Source organism: Clavispora lusitaniae (assembly GCF_014636115.1).
Source record: "Clavispora lusitaniae strain FDAARGOS_655 chromosome Unknown tig00000105_pilon, whole genome shotgun sequence".
NCBI lineage: Eukaryota > Fungi > Ascomycota > Pichiomycetes > Serinales > Metschnikowiaceae > Clavispora > Clavispora lusitaniae.
In genome coordinates this window covers 91,943-108,549 of record NW_027093978.1, presented here as the reverse complement: position 1 = coordinate 108,549, position 16,607 = coordinate 91,943, and the positions used below count along the sequence as shown (strand labels likewise).

General features: G+C 41.6%; 6 protein-coding genes across 6 annotated transcripts; 4 read left to right on the top strand and 2 right to left on the bottom strand. All coding sequences in view use genetic code 12, as the record gives it.

Moving 5' to 3' along the window:
- Window positions 1–851: 851 nt before the first annotated feature.
- Window positions 852–2,642, top strand: SNF1 (AMP-activated serine/threonine-protein kinase catalytic subunit; the record flags this gene model as incomplete). Its single annotated transcript, XM_002615869.1, has 1 exon — window positions 852–2,642. The coding sequence occupies one exon, from the start codon at window positions 852–854 to the stop codon at window positions 2,640–2,642; it is 1,791 nt and encodes a 596-aa protein (XP_002615915.1).
- Window positions 2,643–3,081: 439 nt separating this feature from the next.
- On the bottom strand, window positions 3,082–4,272 carry FOB63_003041 (pepsin-like aspartic protease; the record flags this gene model as incomplete). The annotated part of the gene is made up of 1 exon (XM_002615870.1): window positions 3,082–4,272. One exon carries the CDS (start codon window positions 4,270–4,272, stop codon window positions 3,082–3,084), a length of 1,191 nt encoding a protein of 396 aa, XP_002615916.1.
- Window positions 4,273–6,128: 1,856 nt separating this feature from the next.
- HST3 (NAD-dependent histone deacetylase) lies at window positions 6,129–7,517 on the top strand (the record flags this gene model as incomplete). Its single annotated transcript, XM_002615871.1, has 1 exon — window positions 6,129–7,517. One exon carries the CDS (start codon window positions 6,129–6,131, stop codon window positions 7,515–7,517), a length of 1,389 nt encoding a protein of 462 aa, XP_002615917.1.
- Window positions 7,518–8,033: 516 nt separating this feature from the next.
- Window positions 8,034–10,031, top strand: FOB63_003039 (uncharacterized protein; the record flags this gene model as incomplete). Its single annotated transcript, XM_002615872.1, has 1 exon — window positions 8,034–10,031. One exon carries the CDS (start codon window positions 8,034–8,036, stop codon window positions 10,029–10,031), a length of 1,998 nt encoding a protein of 665 aa, XP_002615918.1.
- Window positions 10,032–11,467: 1,436 nt separating this feature from the next.
- On the top strand, window positions 11,468–13,396 carry SEF2 (Sef2p; the record flags this gene model as incomplete). The annotated part of the gene is made up of 1 exon (XM_002615873.1): window positions 11,468–13,396. One exon carries the CDS (start codon window positions 11,468–11,470, stop codon window positions 13,394–13,396), a length of 1,929 nt encoding a protein of 642 aa, XP_002615919.1.
- Window positions 13,397–13,462: 66 nt separating this feature from the next.
- Window positions 13,463–16,141, bottom strand: FOB63_003037 (uncharacterized protein; the record flags this gene model as incomplete). Its single annotated transcript, XM_002615874.1, has 1 exon — window positions 13,463–16,141. The coding sequence occupies one exon, from the start codon at window positions 16,139–16,141 to the stop codon at window positions 13,463–13,465; it is 2,679 nt and encodes an 892-aa protein (XP_002615920.1).
- Window positions 16,142–16,607: the final 466 nt, after the last annotated feature.

Genomic DNA, 16,607 nt, shown 5'->3' with positions numbered 1-16,607 from the left:
ACCTCGCTTTTTGGAACATAATGTTGTATAGAATGGGATAACAAAGAGGTATTGGTATATCACTACGACGTATCTTAATGATGTAAAACTATTTTTGGAATAGTATTTTGAACATTTAAACATCTTGTTGCTTTTGTAAAGCTGTCTTGCTCGAAATTTTATGGTTAAAGGAAAACTATAATGTACAGAAAGAAATTCAACGAATTGTGAGAAGAAATGAACCCTTTGGTTTGCCAAGAGAGAAGTGGTATCAGCAAAGCATTCAGTAGCATTTCCATTAAGCTAAAAGCTACTTACATCGCTCATCTCTATGTTTTCATTTACTTAGATATATAGTGTATGGTAAACCTTATATATACCGCATAGATGACACTTTTTCTTTACATTCTATAATCAATGCATAAAGCAGAAGTCAAAAAAGATACCAAAAATCATGATTTGGATAGAAAAAAGGGGTGAAGATACAAGAATGAGGTGAAAACAGAAAATGTAACAAAATTGTTAAACAGTGATACTGCCCAACCATCATTCTCTTTCCTGAGATCGTAGTGCTTTATAAGGACACCTTAGAGGTGCGCGCAACATTCTCTGCCGTCTCATTATGCACAACCGAACCAAGCAAATGTCCTAGTACTTCAAGAAATACGAAAGGCACAAGAGCATGCTTTGTAGCCCAAGCCTAAAACTTCAAGTTATACAAAATCTCTTTCTTCTGCCCTTTCCATCATTTTTTTCTCAGACATCCTTGGATTGTCTCTCATTGTGTATTCACGGCTTTCCCCACAGTCGTGTGCGCACCAACCCCTCGCCTCAAGAGCACGCATTCTACCATTCTAGAAAGCACCCACCGAATGTCAGAAGGCCAGTCGGAAAATCAGCAGCAACACCTGCATCACCATCATCATCGCCATCACCATGACCAGAATTCTGACCCTGCGCAAAGTCCGGGTGCTAGGATAGGAAAATACCAAGTGATCAAGACTTTGGGCGAGGGCTCTTTTGGTAAAGTCAAGTTGGCTGAACACGTCACCACGGGACAAAAGGTGGCGTTGAAAATCATCAACAAGAAAACCTTGGCAAAGTCAGATATGCAAGGCCGTATAGAACGTGAGATATCGTACTTGCGCTTGTTGCGCCATCCCCACATTATCAAACTTTATGATGTGATCAAGTCCAAAGACGATATTATCATGGTGATCGAATACGCGGGCAAGGAACTTTTTGACTATATTGTGCAACGCGGCAGAATGCCTGAGGATGAAGCCCGGCGCTTTTTCCAGCAGATCATTGCCGCAGTCGAATATTGCCATAGACATAAGATTGTCCACCGGGACTTGAAACCAGAAAACTTGTTATTGGACGACCAGTTGAACGTGAAAATCGCAGACTTTGGTTTATCAAACATCATGACCGATGGAAACTTCTTGAAAACAAGTTGTGGCTCGCCCAACTATGCGGCACCTGAAGTTATCAGTGGTAAATTGTATGCGGGCCCAGAAGTCGATGTGTGGTCAGCAGGCGTGATTTTGTATGTCATGTTATGTGGCCGTTTACCCTTCGATGACGATTTCATTCCAGCGTTATTCAAAAAAATCTCTAATGGTGTTTACACCTTGCCCAATTATCTTTCGCAAGGCGCAAAACACTTATTAACACGCATGTTGGTGGTTAACCCTTTGAACAGAATTACTATCCACGAGATTATGGAGGATGAATGGTTCAAGGTAGATATCTCTGACTACTTGCTTCCTCCAGATTTGTCTAAAACACTCCACAACAAGATCGATATCGACAACGATGTGGTGGACGCCTTAACTATGACCATGGGCTACGATCGTGATGAGATTTTGAATGTTATCAACGCATGCAATAAACAGCAATACCCACAACAACAGTCCAATGAGATTCTTGATGCCTATTTGTTGATGAAGGAAAACCATTCTTTAGTCAAAGATTTGAAGAAGAACAAGACAGAACGAATGGATACCTTCTTGTCCCAGAGCCCACCACCTGCCTGGTCTGGTGCAAGAAACGAGATGGAATCGTCACATCGTGCACCAGGTGTACAGCAGTCTTTGACGTACCAGACATTAGCGACCGTACCTGATTTGTCGACTTTGCCCAATTCCACAATTGCCATTTTGCCATCTTCGTTACCGTCCATCCACAAGGCATCTATGATGCAACATGGATCAGAAAACCAACTCAAGATTACACCTGTGTCTACGAAAAAACTGAAAACCAAATGGCATTTTGGTATCCGTTCTCGTTCATACCCGTTAGATGTGATGGGTGAGATATATCGTGCGTTGAAGAATTTGGGCGCAGAGTGGTCAAAGCCAACAGAGGAAGAATTGTGGACTATTCGTGTGAGGTGGAAGTATGGCCCAAGTATGGTGGACGAAACAATTGCTGAGGGCGAGTGTGTTCCGCCAGACTTGATGAAGATGCAAATTCAATTGTTTCAGTTGGAGCCCAACAATTATCTTGTTGATTTCAAATTCGACGGATGGGAAAGCTCAACGGGAACGCAACCTGCGAGACAGGATGTGGACGAAATGAGTTCATTTTCTGCCTATCCATTTTTGCACTTAGCCACAAGGCTTATCATGGAATTGGCCGTCAATTCCACGCAGGCTTAACGTAGATATCAGCCACATTCCATTACCAAAGAGTAGGCAGCCTCTGGGGACACACGTCATGAGGTTAGTTTGTACTCAAACAAAACTAGTCTAGATATGGGCCGTTAGAATATTTGCGACGTATTTATTTCTTGTGTATGACCACAGTCTTGCTTGCAAGGGGTGTACCTCTGTACAATTAGGTCCAGTTTATTGAGCTGCACCCAGATTTTATATTCTTGCCTACGGATGACATTTTGTCCATCCAATAGCGATATTCAGGATATTTTTTTCTCTGGATATTACAGTTAAAAGTGAAGATTGAACAATATTTTTGACATTAAACAAAAGGTTTTACAAACAAAACAAAGGTTTTACAAACAAAACAAAGGTTTTACAAACAAAACAAAAGTTCCTCAAACAACGTCTAGTTGTCATGGACGGTATTCTTGTGATTGCATCAAGCACTCACAATGTTTGACGCAGAAGTGTATTTTGCCTGGGCAAGAGAAATTGACCCATCGGTGAGATCGTAGTAAACGTAAGCGTTCCTCAAAAACACATCACCCAAGATGTATGTGTCATCATGATAGGTAAAACCCAAAAGGCAGGTGTTTTCGTCTTGCTGCGAAATTGCATCTGCGTAAGAGAATGTGATCTTGTTCTGGCCAAAGTCCAAAGTGAAGAACTTGTCAGTAGGCTGGTCACAACTCACTTGCCTGTATGTGATTGCACCTTCTTGAACCATGGTAGGGTTGAAAATAGAGTCCAAATAGTCTTGCACATCTTGTGGCACGAAGCCTAAAGAAGTACCGGAGTCCAAGAGGAATGGAGCATCAGTAGAAAAATCTTTGCCATCAACAGAGAAAGTTGCAACATTAACAAACAAACCAGGTCCGTTAGATGTATCCACTGGGTACTTAGTCAATTCACCAGAATATTTCTCTGTGTCAATTCCTCCAAAGATCACCGAGCCAGAAGCACCGTCACCAGAGCCCAAGTACAAGGAGTAAGAAGCCTTTGGTGTTTTTCCAGCTTTTTGCAAAGCCCAAGGTAAGTCATCATATTGCTGCTCGCTGGCTTCTGTGTTTTTGTCACCAATTCCCAAAATTCCAGCTGCACCATCAATTGAAGAAGATGTCGAAGCAAGTTGGAAAGAACTCAACAATGGGTTGCCTGTCGAGCTGAAACTAAAAGAATCAGTGTAATATTCTCCATTGGAAGTTGTTCCATCTCCGTACAGAATATCAAAGGCATTACCAGTATCTTGGGAATCGGAAGACGACAGTGGATCGTAAGAACCTGAACCCAGGTCTTGCAGCGAAATCCAGAGGTCAGAGGAACCAGTGTCTAAAACAACAGTGGCTTTTTGCTTATCGGAACCAACATAAATGTCCACGACATAGCTAACATCATCAACGTCTTTGAGCGTCTCCGGATACGAGCCTCTCTTCTTGCTTTGGTGACGAAGAGCGTGGACCTCATTCCAGAAGGACCGAGCTGAGATGTTGCCGACATTTTTTTGCACCCGGAAGTCCAATTTCAAAGGTGCAGGGTCTGATCTGCCGACAAGAGAGGCTTCATTTTTGGGAATGGCCAATCCGTTAACAAGAGTGAGAGCGAGAGAGAAGATAGTAAGAAGTGGAAGCATGAGAGTTGAAGTTGTCAGTAGTTGACATTGCTAGTAGAAGAATAAGGGCCAATTTATACCATTATGATGGGAGGTTCGTTCATTGAACGGCTCCAACAGAACCGGAACATGTTTACTTTTATCTTGGGCATTTGCATCTATTGCAAAGAATGCTGCAGCACGATGCATCTCTATTTAGTGCATTGCGCGCCTCATAACCAGTTTTTGAGCGGAAAACGATGTGGCTCTCGCATAAACTTGACAAGCTGCAGAATACTGTCCCCACGTCATGCTGTGCATTGACAGGTGGAACATAGCTTTGCGCGTCTTATCTGCATTTGGCACTCCCTAGTGCCTAATAGGACGAAGCCGTTTTCCCCCTGATTAGCCCTCGTGCGCTTTTCAGATGGCTCTTGATGCACAATCTCAAGACAATGAAGGCTTCCTCTACCTCCGTGGAAGATTGGTTCCGCTGATTTTGGCACATAGTGCTGTTTATTTTTCTCCTTGTTCTACGGCGTACAATGTTTTAATCTCCAATGGCCGCGTAAACACTCTGGTTGTGTCAACGTAGATTCGATTTTAAAGGCGTCTTTTCACTTCTGAACCATGTCCCACGCCTGAATTGTGGTTTAGCCACAGTTCACAATTCACATGACGCAAAAAAAGTCAACAAAAGGAAAAGAAAGACACTCATGCAGTTGCTGGAGTTGCTTCTGCTTTGGGCTTATCGTAGCATGTGCATCTGGTAAAACATGCTCTTTCTTCAAAGGCGCACCCACATTGAGTGATGCAGGAATGGCTTACTACACTTTGTAATGAATCGAAAGGTGGCAGGCCAGTTTCACTCATTTCACGTGGGTCCAGAGGATGCCACAGTAAGCTACAAATTTTGTGACAAAAATGATTTTGGTCTAAGTGTTTTGTTTTTTTTCTTCCCCTTTTCACAATTCTTAGGCGCACTCAACTGAAAAATACAAAGTGTTAGCATATTCGAAAATCGTGTATAGCGAACTTTGAAATAATTTTCAAAGTTTAAGAATTCATCTTCACTGCCATTAATTTATCTTTTATTGTAGAAGAAAGCAAAGTGGTGTTTTTATTTTGTGTTTTCCTACGTCTTACATTCCTCAGTAAATATCTTTCTTTTTAGGGACAAGAACATGCAATTCCGCTATTGAAAAAAAATCTACTCGTTAGTGAAGAGGCAGATTTGAACTATGTTTCCTACTAAAGGTCAATAAAGCTCTTTCAGAATGTAAAAGAGCGTACCCTAGAGCACGTACAAGGAGAGACAGGAATAATCATTCTATGACAGCAAACTTAAAAAGACAAAAGTACCACTTAAGACAACAAAAAAGAAAAAGATAGAAACTGCGTCATTTTCCTCGCCATTTAATTCAGTTTTAAAGATTATGTTTCAGTGTCTGAGGCCCAGTACAATATTCGTGCACTTGTAAAAGTCGCGATAGACTGCGTTGAAGACTAAATAGATCTAACAATGTCCATAATTTTAGGCAAACGTCAACTGCTTTCATCAAAGTTTCAAGGAAAAAATTTCCTGTAATCCAACATTAATTTGAAAGCGCCAATGCTATGGGCACATTTTTTTGTTTAACAAGGAATCGACTTCCCTTTTACTTACCAGCAACAGGAGGTGTGTACCTGCATGTCACGCACACAATTTAACGAATGCGGTATATTGTAAACATCTCGCATCAACGCTCGTCTCACAAAAGAAAATGGAAAAAATGCCCACAAAATAACTACACTGAGCATTTGCATCTGAATACTATCCGGTATACCCAAACACACTTGTAATATATCAGAGGAAACTGAAACGGCCCCCCACTCTCATTTCGCCGCCAGTCTATTCAATGAAAAGCATATATCTTCCTGACTCGAGCAATGTCTCGGCGGAAGACGCAATCAAACTTCACGAAGTTGCTAAGACCATTTTCAAAGCAAAAAAAACAAGCATACTAACAGGAGCCGGGATTTCATGTAACGCCGGGATTCCTGATTTCCGTTCCGACGAAGGTTTGTACAATATTGTCAAAGCCAAGTATCCTACCAGTTTCATCAAGGGTCAGGATTTGTTTGATATCTCTTTGTTCCGAAATGCCACTACCTTGTCCATTTTCTGCACTTTTATGGAGGGTCTTTACCAACATTCTTTGCGGGCCAAAGCTACAGAAACCCACCGATTCATCAAAACCTTGAAGGAGAAAAACAAACTCCTCAGGTGCTACACACAAAATATTGACAGTTTAGAGAAAACCATAAATCTCAACTGCGGTATAGATGTATCTAAATTCAGTGAAATTGGAAGCACCTCTGGTAGGTCTTTCCGAGAGAACTGGAACAGTTTGGATGTTGTGCAGTTGCATGGAAACTTGCATAAGCTCTGTTGTACCCAGTGCTTCTCCCGCTATGATTGGACGCCGCAGAATCAGAAGATGTTAGAAAACGGCCAATACCCCGAGTGTGAAAATTGTCATCTCAAATACCAAGAAAGGTTGTACTCAGGAAAAAGATTGACAGGCAGCATTGGGATTTTGCGCCCGGACATAGTTCTCTATGGAGAGAACCATCCACAAGCTGAAATTTTGGCCCGTGGATTGAATATTGATATTGGCATGAAGTGTGACTGTCTTCTAATCATGGGTACTTCTTTGAAAGTAGACGGTGTCAAGAAATTGGTGAAGAGTCTTGCGAAAAGTATCCGTGAACGGGGAGGAAAAGTCATATTCGTCAACAAGACTCCTTTATCAAAACAATGGGCCAATCTAGTTGACTTTCAAGTCCTTGGGGATTGTGATGCTTTTGTCAGACGTTTAAAGACAGAGATTCCTGACTTATTCTTGACACAAGAGCAACTTGACTCCAAGAGACTTCTAACAAAGAGCTACCCCGTTGCTGTCAAGCAAGAACTTACCAAAAAATTTGTCGAATCGATCAAGAAGGAGATCAAGCTAGAAGTGAAGTCGGAGCCGGTTCTTACTCCACCCTCAACACCGAGTAAGAATCGCACTGTCCTTTTACCAAAGACACGAAAAAGGCCGTCGCTCAAAAGAACCAATACCAGGAACGCTAATGAGAAGAAGATTACTTTACCCTCTCCTGAGTCTAGCTTTTCTGACAACATCAAGGTTGAAAGTGAAAGTACTGTGACTACGGACTGTGATGAAGATGTTTCTTTGGAAAACTTTGGCGTGGTACATCTGTGTGCCGCACCTTACCACAAACGTATCAAAATCGAATAGGATATAATATAGAATCTATTCTTATTGGACGAGGTAACAATCAAAGATGATGTAGATCCAAGCCCCAAACGGCTTCCGGGATAGTTCGGAAACGAGAGAACAGTATCGTTGATACAGATTGCATGGGCAAACCACCCTGCCAATAAAATTATCTAGAATAGCAAGAACAATATGCGAAAATCATGAAACGTTTTCAAGATCAAGCAGCATAGTATGCTGGTGCTTACAATCTAGATGGATTTTTTTTTTTTTTAGTATGCAACTATTCAGTTGGCTCCAGTATGGGTGGTTTGTATGTTTATATGTATGTTAGGTCACCGATCCGCGCTAAAAGTTAATTCAGTACAAGCCAACTTCACAATTCAACAAAAACACTTACGCTTAACAGAATACATCACTGAAAACGACCTTCTTAGACATTGATTCCTTTTATTTTTCGACCTTGTCTACCCCGGTATCCAGGTTTGCACTTATTTATTTCGTCGTTAGTGATTTGCTGTTTCCCCAGGTATTCCAATGGAGCAGGTTTCTAGCTTTTTGGAAAACATTCTCGTCGTTGAGCCCGATAAGGCAGAGAAAATTGAGCGACTACCTGAAGCTGCAAAGTCTCTGACTAAACCACTGACCAAGTCACTAACTAAGCCACTGACGGCAGAAACAGCTACGGATAATGAGCCGGCAGCAGATCAGGCGGAGCAATTACCTAATCCATCATTATACTCTGGATTTTGGTACTTGGAAGACGATCCGCGTAAAGCGTCAAACCAATTGACAGAAAAGTTGATGGAAAAAGTGTTGAATGTAATCATCAACAGTGAAACGGAGGCCTCGTCTGGTCTTGAAGCAAGAATGGCGGTGCATCGAACAAGACCACCGTTCTCTGTCAACCTCATGTCCACAAACAGCACGCATTTGGCCCAAAAAACTTCGCCTGTTTTTGAAACGATCGACGCCATTATCCTGTTCTTTTGTTGGTACAATCCCGCATATACTATAGGGGTGCTTATGCTTGTTACTCATGTGATATTGAACCCTTATCTTGGAACAGCCTTGCCACCCGCCCTTCTTATCAAGAGGTTCATTGTACCCAGTTATCTACGGCTCTACCCACCTGATACTTCAGTGATAGACGGCGAACTTTGGGCTAGAAATCCAGAACCATACCAGGGTCCACCGCTCAAGAAGTATGAACCACCGAAACCCTGTTCACAGTTCTCGCGTGAATTTCTTATGAACTTTGCTGATTTACAAAATCAGATGGTGTGCTATATCCGTTTGTACGACCAATTAGTAGCCTGGGGCCAACACTATTTTTTGTTCGAAAACTATAAATTGACATGCGTGGTGTTTGCTATATTGGTTTTTGTCATTGTTTTTGAACTTGCAGTGTTACCTAACATCATGCCATATATCTTGCTTTACTTTCCCTGGAAAACGTTTTCTATCATCATGGTGTGGTTGTTTGTCGCTGCATTCCATCCTAAAGTCAAAGATACCTTATTGGATTATTGGCATTCTGAAGACGCACGGCTCGCACGGCTCGACTCGACTGACCGAGTCGAAACTTTCCTAACAAGCTTTGTAGCGGAAGAAATCAAGTCTGATATCTTGCGCCAAGTCGAGATTTTCGAGCTCCATCGTCTTTCCTCGCGTAACATTTGGGAACCTATGGGATTTGCCACAGATTACTATACGCTTAACCACCCACAGAGGATCATGGAACTGCTTGAACGCAAGAAGGATGTGAAGCCAAAGGAGAAGAAGCGACGCTGGTCGTCTGAAAAGAAGGATAAGAAGAAAAAGGATAAAAAAGAAAAGAAAGAAGAAACCAGAGAAGAACGGGGAAAGACAGAAGTGAATGATTTTAGCGACAAGGCCGGTGCTCCTGATAATCAAAGCAGTGCTGTTGATTCAACTAGAGATACCAAGCAGAACGTTTCCACTGGAGACAGCGGTTCTATTAAAGAAGGTGCTTCTATAGGGGATACCTCTTCCGTTGAAGCATCGATTAAAGACGATGTACCACAACTTTCTATCGTGAAAGAAACCAGAAACGCATCTGAAGCTGCCATAGTCCTGCCCGATAAAGAAATGACTCCAGGCATTATATCCGAGAGCGAGCTTGAAGAGGCACAAATTCAAGAACATATAGATTCTGCTAAAGAGTCTACAAAAGAGAATGAGGAAGACACACTTCCGATTCCACTCAGAGCAAGTCTTGGCGAAATCAGGCTGCCCCCACACTGGCAATTTTCGGAAGATTCATGGAGTATCGATCTCGAACCACACATCTGGGTTGACCAAAACTGCATTATGGATTTAGTAAATGTTGACGCAGATGAAAAATGGGTCTATGACTTCGCTGACAATGGCGACACACCAGATGGCCACGTATTTCGCCGAAGAAGATGGGTCAGGGCCTGCAAGAGAGAGAAAATTGTTGCTACCGTGCCTACTCCAGCAACTTCTAGTCGATCTTCCGAGTGGTTGTCTAAAACATTATCCCTCACTTGAGTAGAGACTATTGCATGAACTCGAACAAGCTGAGCGTCTTCGGTGCCGTGGTTTTGCTTGAAGCTAGCATGGATGCAAGTTCTGACCGCTTCTTTTTCTTCTTTCTAGTGGTTTCCAGTTGCATAACAGTTTTTTTCTGGTTTAGTAGAGAACCCATCGTCTGCTCATGGTTACAAAGGCGGCATGTGATGTTAAGCGTGCGATTCCTTTGTCCCGATGCTCTTTTGGTGTACTTGATGCGAGTAATACAAGAAAGGGCTGGGATCATCATGACACCACAGTTCAGACAATGAGTTTTACCTGGATGAACGTTGAGGAGGCTATCGTACGCATACTCATCACTGGTAACAGAGTGAGAGGACAGAATGGGTGATAGTGGACAAAAATGTTCTAGGTTATATAGGTGGACAGCTTTGGCGGGTTCCATTATCGAATAAAAGAGCTTGGGAGAGAAGAGATATATCAGATGAGGAGGCACGGATCTGTACTAATGACGATTTTGTCTAAATATTGGCTGAAATCAGTAAATACAGTAGCACATCGTGTAGGAAGAAACAAGACTAAAAGAGAAAAGCACGTGGGATAAATAGAATAAAAAATAGAACAACAGAGGAAAGTGGAGAATTACGGAGGGTAATACTAGAGGTCTTAACGTACTTTTGATTATCCGTTGAATTGTCGCGTCCTATGAAAATTGACATCGTTGCGCGCTCTTCCGATCGGACATGCTGTGCACCAATTGCGGAAGTCATGTATATTTTTTGGCACATGCGGGAGTATATTAAGGGGAAAAGTAAACAGAATGCTGATGATTGGATACCCTAATTTTTACGAAGGCGGACCCTTTTTGAATACGAATTTGTGATTCTCCCTCTCAATTCATTACTTGTGTCTTGTGCGTCTATAAATGAACCTAATCACCTTGTGCAATTGTTTCTCATGTTGTAATTTTTTTATCACTCTTTCTATATCATTCTTTCTGTATCATTCATTGATTCGATCTTTTTTTTTTCTTTGTTGCACTGTATCAGCTCACGTTGAGCCACATGCAAGTGGTTATTGATCAACCTGTATCATCAGCAAACCGAAGTCCGGTCCAAAACCAGCCAATGAGCGCGAAACCATTATTCATACAGCGTGGCCGATAAGCGGCTTAGAGTTTGCACCCAAAAACGTCACGCTATGTGCAGAAGCCTGCTCACGAGAGTACTTCGCCCAAGCTTTTGAGTTCCATATAAGCCAGGATTGCCTTCTTCGCATTCGTTCATTTTCGTTCCTTTTTGCTTTCCAATTTCCCCGTTCGCCGACCTCTGTTTGGTCGTCCACATTATTTTTATCCTCCACGCAAGCTTTAGTATAGCCCTAAAGACCCTTCTCATTGTACTTGATCCCAAGGCTACCCCAGCATCACATTACCCATAAGCCCACTCTTCCCCATGGTGTTAACTATGCAACGAAGACGCGATCTTGTGGTGCCAAAATCACTAAAAAAAGGCAACCGGGTTCTTAAGCTGTGCACACGCTGTCGAAGCAGCAAGATCCGTTGTGATGCCATGCTCACCCAACCATGGCCTTGCACTTTCTGCTCCAAGCGCAGTTTTGTTTGTATGTTAGATGTTTCGCAGCCTGCCAAAAGAGAATACGATGTGACTGAACGTTTAGTGGCGGACGTGCGTGATCTACATCATCGCCTTGATCGTTTGGTGTTAAAGAAGACTCGTTTAGTTCAGCAGCTTTTACTGCGTCAAGGCGGGGTTAATACCCGCAGAATGCCACAGGCAACACCTCAAACACCGCCAGTCGCTCAAATACAGACTATACTACAATCTCCGCATGAGAAACTGCCCTCAGACACCATTTATATCGACCCAATTCCCACTCTTGCCCTAGAGGGTTCCTTCACGATTCACTCGGACCAAAAAAGCCAGCCCTTGTCTTTAAGCCACGCCAGGGTGAGTGAGCTTTTTGAGAATTTCAACCAGAACTTTAGGCATCATTTGCCTGTTCTTCCCGAATCTTTTTTCCACAAAGACTTGCAGCAGATCCATCGCGAAAGCGACTTATTGTTCTGGGTTATTGTTGCTACTTCATTCTTAAACCAAAAAGAGCTGACGATATACCTTCAACTTGTGCCTCATGTACGTAATTTAGTGGTCGTGAATTGCTGGTTCAACACCCCGCGTTCAGTTTACTCCTTGGTGGCGCTCTTAATACTCACTACTTGGCCATTACCTAATGGCGAGGCACTGAAAATACAAGATGATATTTGTGTCAAGTACGTTTCCCTCATGAAAAGTTTGGCCCTTCAGTTTGGGCTTCACAAGCCTAGTTTTCTCAGCGAGTTCAGCAAGAAAACTTCCATGAGCATGGATGCCACAGAGGATGAGAATAGACAGATACGCGAACGCATTTACAAATATGTCAACATCAATTCAAACTACTGGCTTGTTTATCTCGGGCTATCCAACTCCAACTACAATGGGTTTCAAATGGACTACATTACTGATAAAGCAGCGAATGTGGACATCTTTAATAGGGAAAAATTTTCTCCCGAAGATAACTTCACAAACTCACTATTGAAAGTCTCGTTGTTGCAACTGAAAATGAACGAGAACATGAGCGACCTCCTTCACAGTCCGAGTCATGTTAGCAAGCTTATTCATTTGCATATGTTTGAAAAAATATTGAACGCGTATAAAGCAGAAACCTCTCCTTTCCTTCAAGATGACTTGCTTTGTATGTCTGTGGAGTATTCCAAATTGCATCTATACATCTACTACTTGTCAAATGTTGATATCACGCTATCAGAGTATAAGGATGTTATCTACCAAGCTCTTAATTGTTGCAAGCGCATTTTAACTTTGTTTGAAACAAACTTCTCCACCATTGAAAATTTTTACCAGGTACCAATTCACTACCGTTTTGCCATCGAGTTGTCTTCTCTTCTCTTATTGAGCATACACTCGAGTCCACTTTTAAATTCCATCAATGATTACCTAGAGGTCAAGGCCGATTTCGCAAGAGCTTATACACTCTTAAAAAAGACAAACGAAAAGAACTGGGCACGGGTGAATGGAAAGCTTTTTAAGGTGATTGAAAAGTTCGATGCTTGTGATAAGAGGTCTCTCCTTGCTATCAAAAATCAGCATAAGTCATTCTTTCTTATAAACAAAATGACGAGCTACTTGGTTTCAAGTTTGAGCTACGAAATGATATGGGACATTTACCAAATGGAGAAATCAGAAAAGAGTTCTGATTCTCTCCAAATAGATTGGGAAATCTACGGATTGGATTGTGAAAATATGGAACACAAACAAATAATGGATTACTTGATGACCGCGAAATCAATCATCCCACTATTATGAATTATATAGGTATTAATGCATAGTGATATTTGTTTTTTTTTTTTTGTATAAGCCACACTATTGCCTTCAATCCAACCATTTTGCATTTAACTTTTTAGAATCAACCAAAGGTTTCGTAAGAACAAATACCACAAACAATACAGCAATAGTAAGAGAGAGTTTGAGCTTGTCAAATGAACTGTTCAAGAGATCGTATGACAAAGAGGGCTGAACAGTGGTGCAAAATTCATTGAATTTGTTCAAGAAACAAAGCACAGCAGTCGATTCTAACTCAGTAGGCTTGATCAAAATATACTGATTCTTGTCCTCCACTCCTTGAAGTTTGATCTTGTGGTTCAAAACTTGAAAGTTATTGTTCATGATGACTGGTTCATAAGGCATCATTTTGAAGTCATCTTCATACTCCTCGGAAGACATTATGTGGTCATCAATCCTTCTGCTGTTGAGAATAAATTTAGGAATTTCAACCAATTGTCCAGTTTCTGTAAAAGCAATAACAGATCTAACGGTCAAACCGAATTTGGTTTGCGTGGAGGCTAATTGAAGTATTCTTTCAGGGTAAATGAAAGATTTCGCCGACACTTGGGCAATTGTAACATTGAACTCACCATTTAAAGAAGATTTCAGCTCACCAATAATATTTTCAGCCGTCGAAAACAAATCTAATACAACAATTCGCTGTTCAACCTTTGGATGCTTGACGAAATAGTAGTAAACAACCCAATTATCGTTCTGAACCACATTAATTGATTTGGGGTCAATAATTTGATCGCTATGACGTTCAATATGGAGAACATTTCCGGTTATTCCGTCCAAAAGAGTTACTTTGAGCGACTGGCCTTCTTGTGTAACAACTGAGACCAAATTAGGGTTCAAATATTTGTATAAGACAGAGCGATCTGATCTAGCTATTCCGGCTGCAGATGTTAAGCTACCCTCTTGGTCAGATACAGCTAATATCTTTTCGCCCCTAGTTCCAAATTTCCAAGTTTGTATCAATTTGCTTCCTGCGATTTTATATGCCTCTAGAGTGAAATCATCTGTTTGGGAAAGAATAAACTGAGAGTCAGCAAGTGTAGTCTCCGAATAAAGGAATTCCAAGGAATTTCCAAACCTTAATGCAAGTGCCAAAGGGTCAGCACCTTCTTCTATCTTTTCGTTGCTGATTTCAGTCTCAACAAGAATTGCTTTCTCGATTGTGGTCGTAAACAGTTTTTCAGAGATAATTTCTCCAGTCCTCAACAGCAAAGTGTAAACAGAATGCGAGAAAACGACATATACCTCATCATTTATCGAATGCAAGTCGACAAGGTTGTCCTTCTGTTGCAATTTCTGGGTCCACAAGGTCGACCCATCCTTAGATTTCTTGGCAACAATGGATCTATTGTCACTGTCATAGTAAATGTAAATTTTTTCAAATCCATACTTGTCTTCCTCAAACTTTTCCTCGTATTCACCAGCTTGCACGAATACTCCAAGAACCAGACCTAAAGGATTGCCCAGTTTTTTGAGATTTCTCGTGAAGCGTGCCAAATGAGACTGAGGAGAGCCTGAAGCGTTCTCAACAACAAACCGGCCGAGTTGAGCCAAGTGTGTTTTTGTTCTCTTCAACCATCTCAAGACATCTGTACCAGTTTGAGAGTCTTCGACCAAGTGGTGCACTTTCTCGATCAGAGAAAGTGACCGGGGCTGGTCTACTATTATGGCCTTTCCACTAACGTGCACCTGATGAGGAGGAACAGAGAAGGTTTTCTTAGATTTCGAGTAAAGATCCACAGTGAAGATGTCAAACGTGATAGGCTTATCATCGCTAATCGACAAGACAGTCAAGCTCTCATCCATAAGAATGTCAAGAAAAGTTCCATTAAATACCAAGTCATGTCTGAAAATCGTCTCCCTTTTGTGCGTTCTCAAATAAGCGCTAATGTCATAAGCGTGCACGCAATTGGCAGTGACGACAATAAGGTACTTAGAAGACGAGATTGTAAATATTTTCACCTGCAAAACTGAGTCGAATGACTCCGTCCAAATCACTTCAGTTTTATCACCAACTTGCAGCTTGATTGAAACATCCTTTCCTTCTGTTGAGACACCATGATGTCCATCGATGATCAAAGAGGACTTCAAAGCTATTTCTTGGCCAATTTTGGCATTTGCATCGAGAGCATTCACTTCCAAACCATCAGCCTCATACAGCAATTGCAAAAGTTGACCATCTGCAAAAACATAGTCATACCCATTTTCAGTGAAGACTTTGAAAGAAGCATAAGTGCCAAGTGCACCTAAGTCACCATTGTTCCAAACAGACAAGACATTGTGAGAATCCAATATAGCAAAAGAATCATTGGACAAAGATGTCACTGATTTGATCACCGAAGTCAACTTCACGCGGTTTACCCATACGCCTGTGTCTTTCTTGAAAACATGAAGCTCTGTACTTCCTTCTATATACGTCACGAAGCTTGTATCGAGGAGATTCACATGTATATCATGACCGGAAATTTCCTCAGTGTAACCCCATTCCGAAAGGTCAATCAGGAAAGTAATTGCTTGGTTTTCGCCCGTCAAGCGAACTAAACGGTTGGATTCTGACAATGCCAAAAGGGAATCTGAAGTCACTAGCCAAGGCCGGATGAGATTAACATAATTATGCAAAGCCCAATCCTTGACGAATGCGTCTTCCAAAGAGACTGCAAATACACAAGAAACAAGCAACAGCACAGCTGCTACAAGGAAACTTCTCATGGTGTGGAGTGGTAGAGTTTGGTCTTGATGTTAATGCAGGAAAGTCAGGTTGGACGAAAAGGTGGTGAGGAATTGGTGTGTTCTATTATGAACACATTACAATGTGGCCAGAAGGTTGTCCTTCAAGCATCCAATCCAGTAGACCATCTCTCATTTGAAATAACTTAATTCTTGTTGACGATATTCTTTTCTCAGAAGGACATTTCTGTGATTGGTATGAGTATGAGGCTACGAGGGCATTGAGAGTAGATTTTCAGAATAAACATCACCTCCAAGATCAATAAGAAGCTTTTGCGAATATTTTATGCCACCTTCTTGTGTTATTATCATCTGTCTTCTCTTTCAGAGCAACTAAGGAGTTGCAGATTGCTCGCGAGATATGTAAACGTGACCGTAACACAGATGCGCGATAAGTATATAAGGATAATGATGCACCAGAAATATTTCAAGTTACGCAAACAGAAAA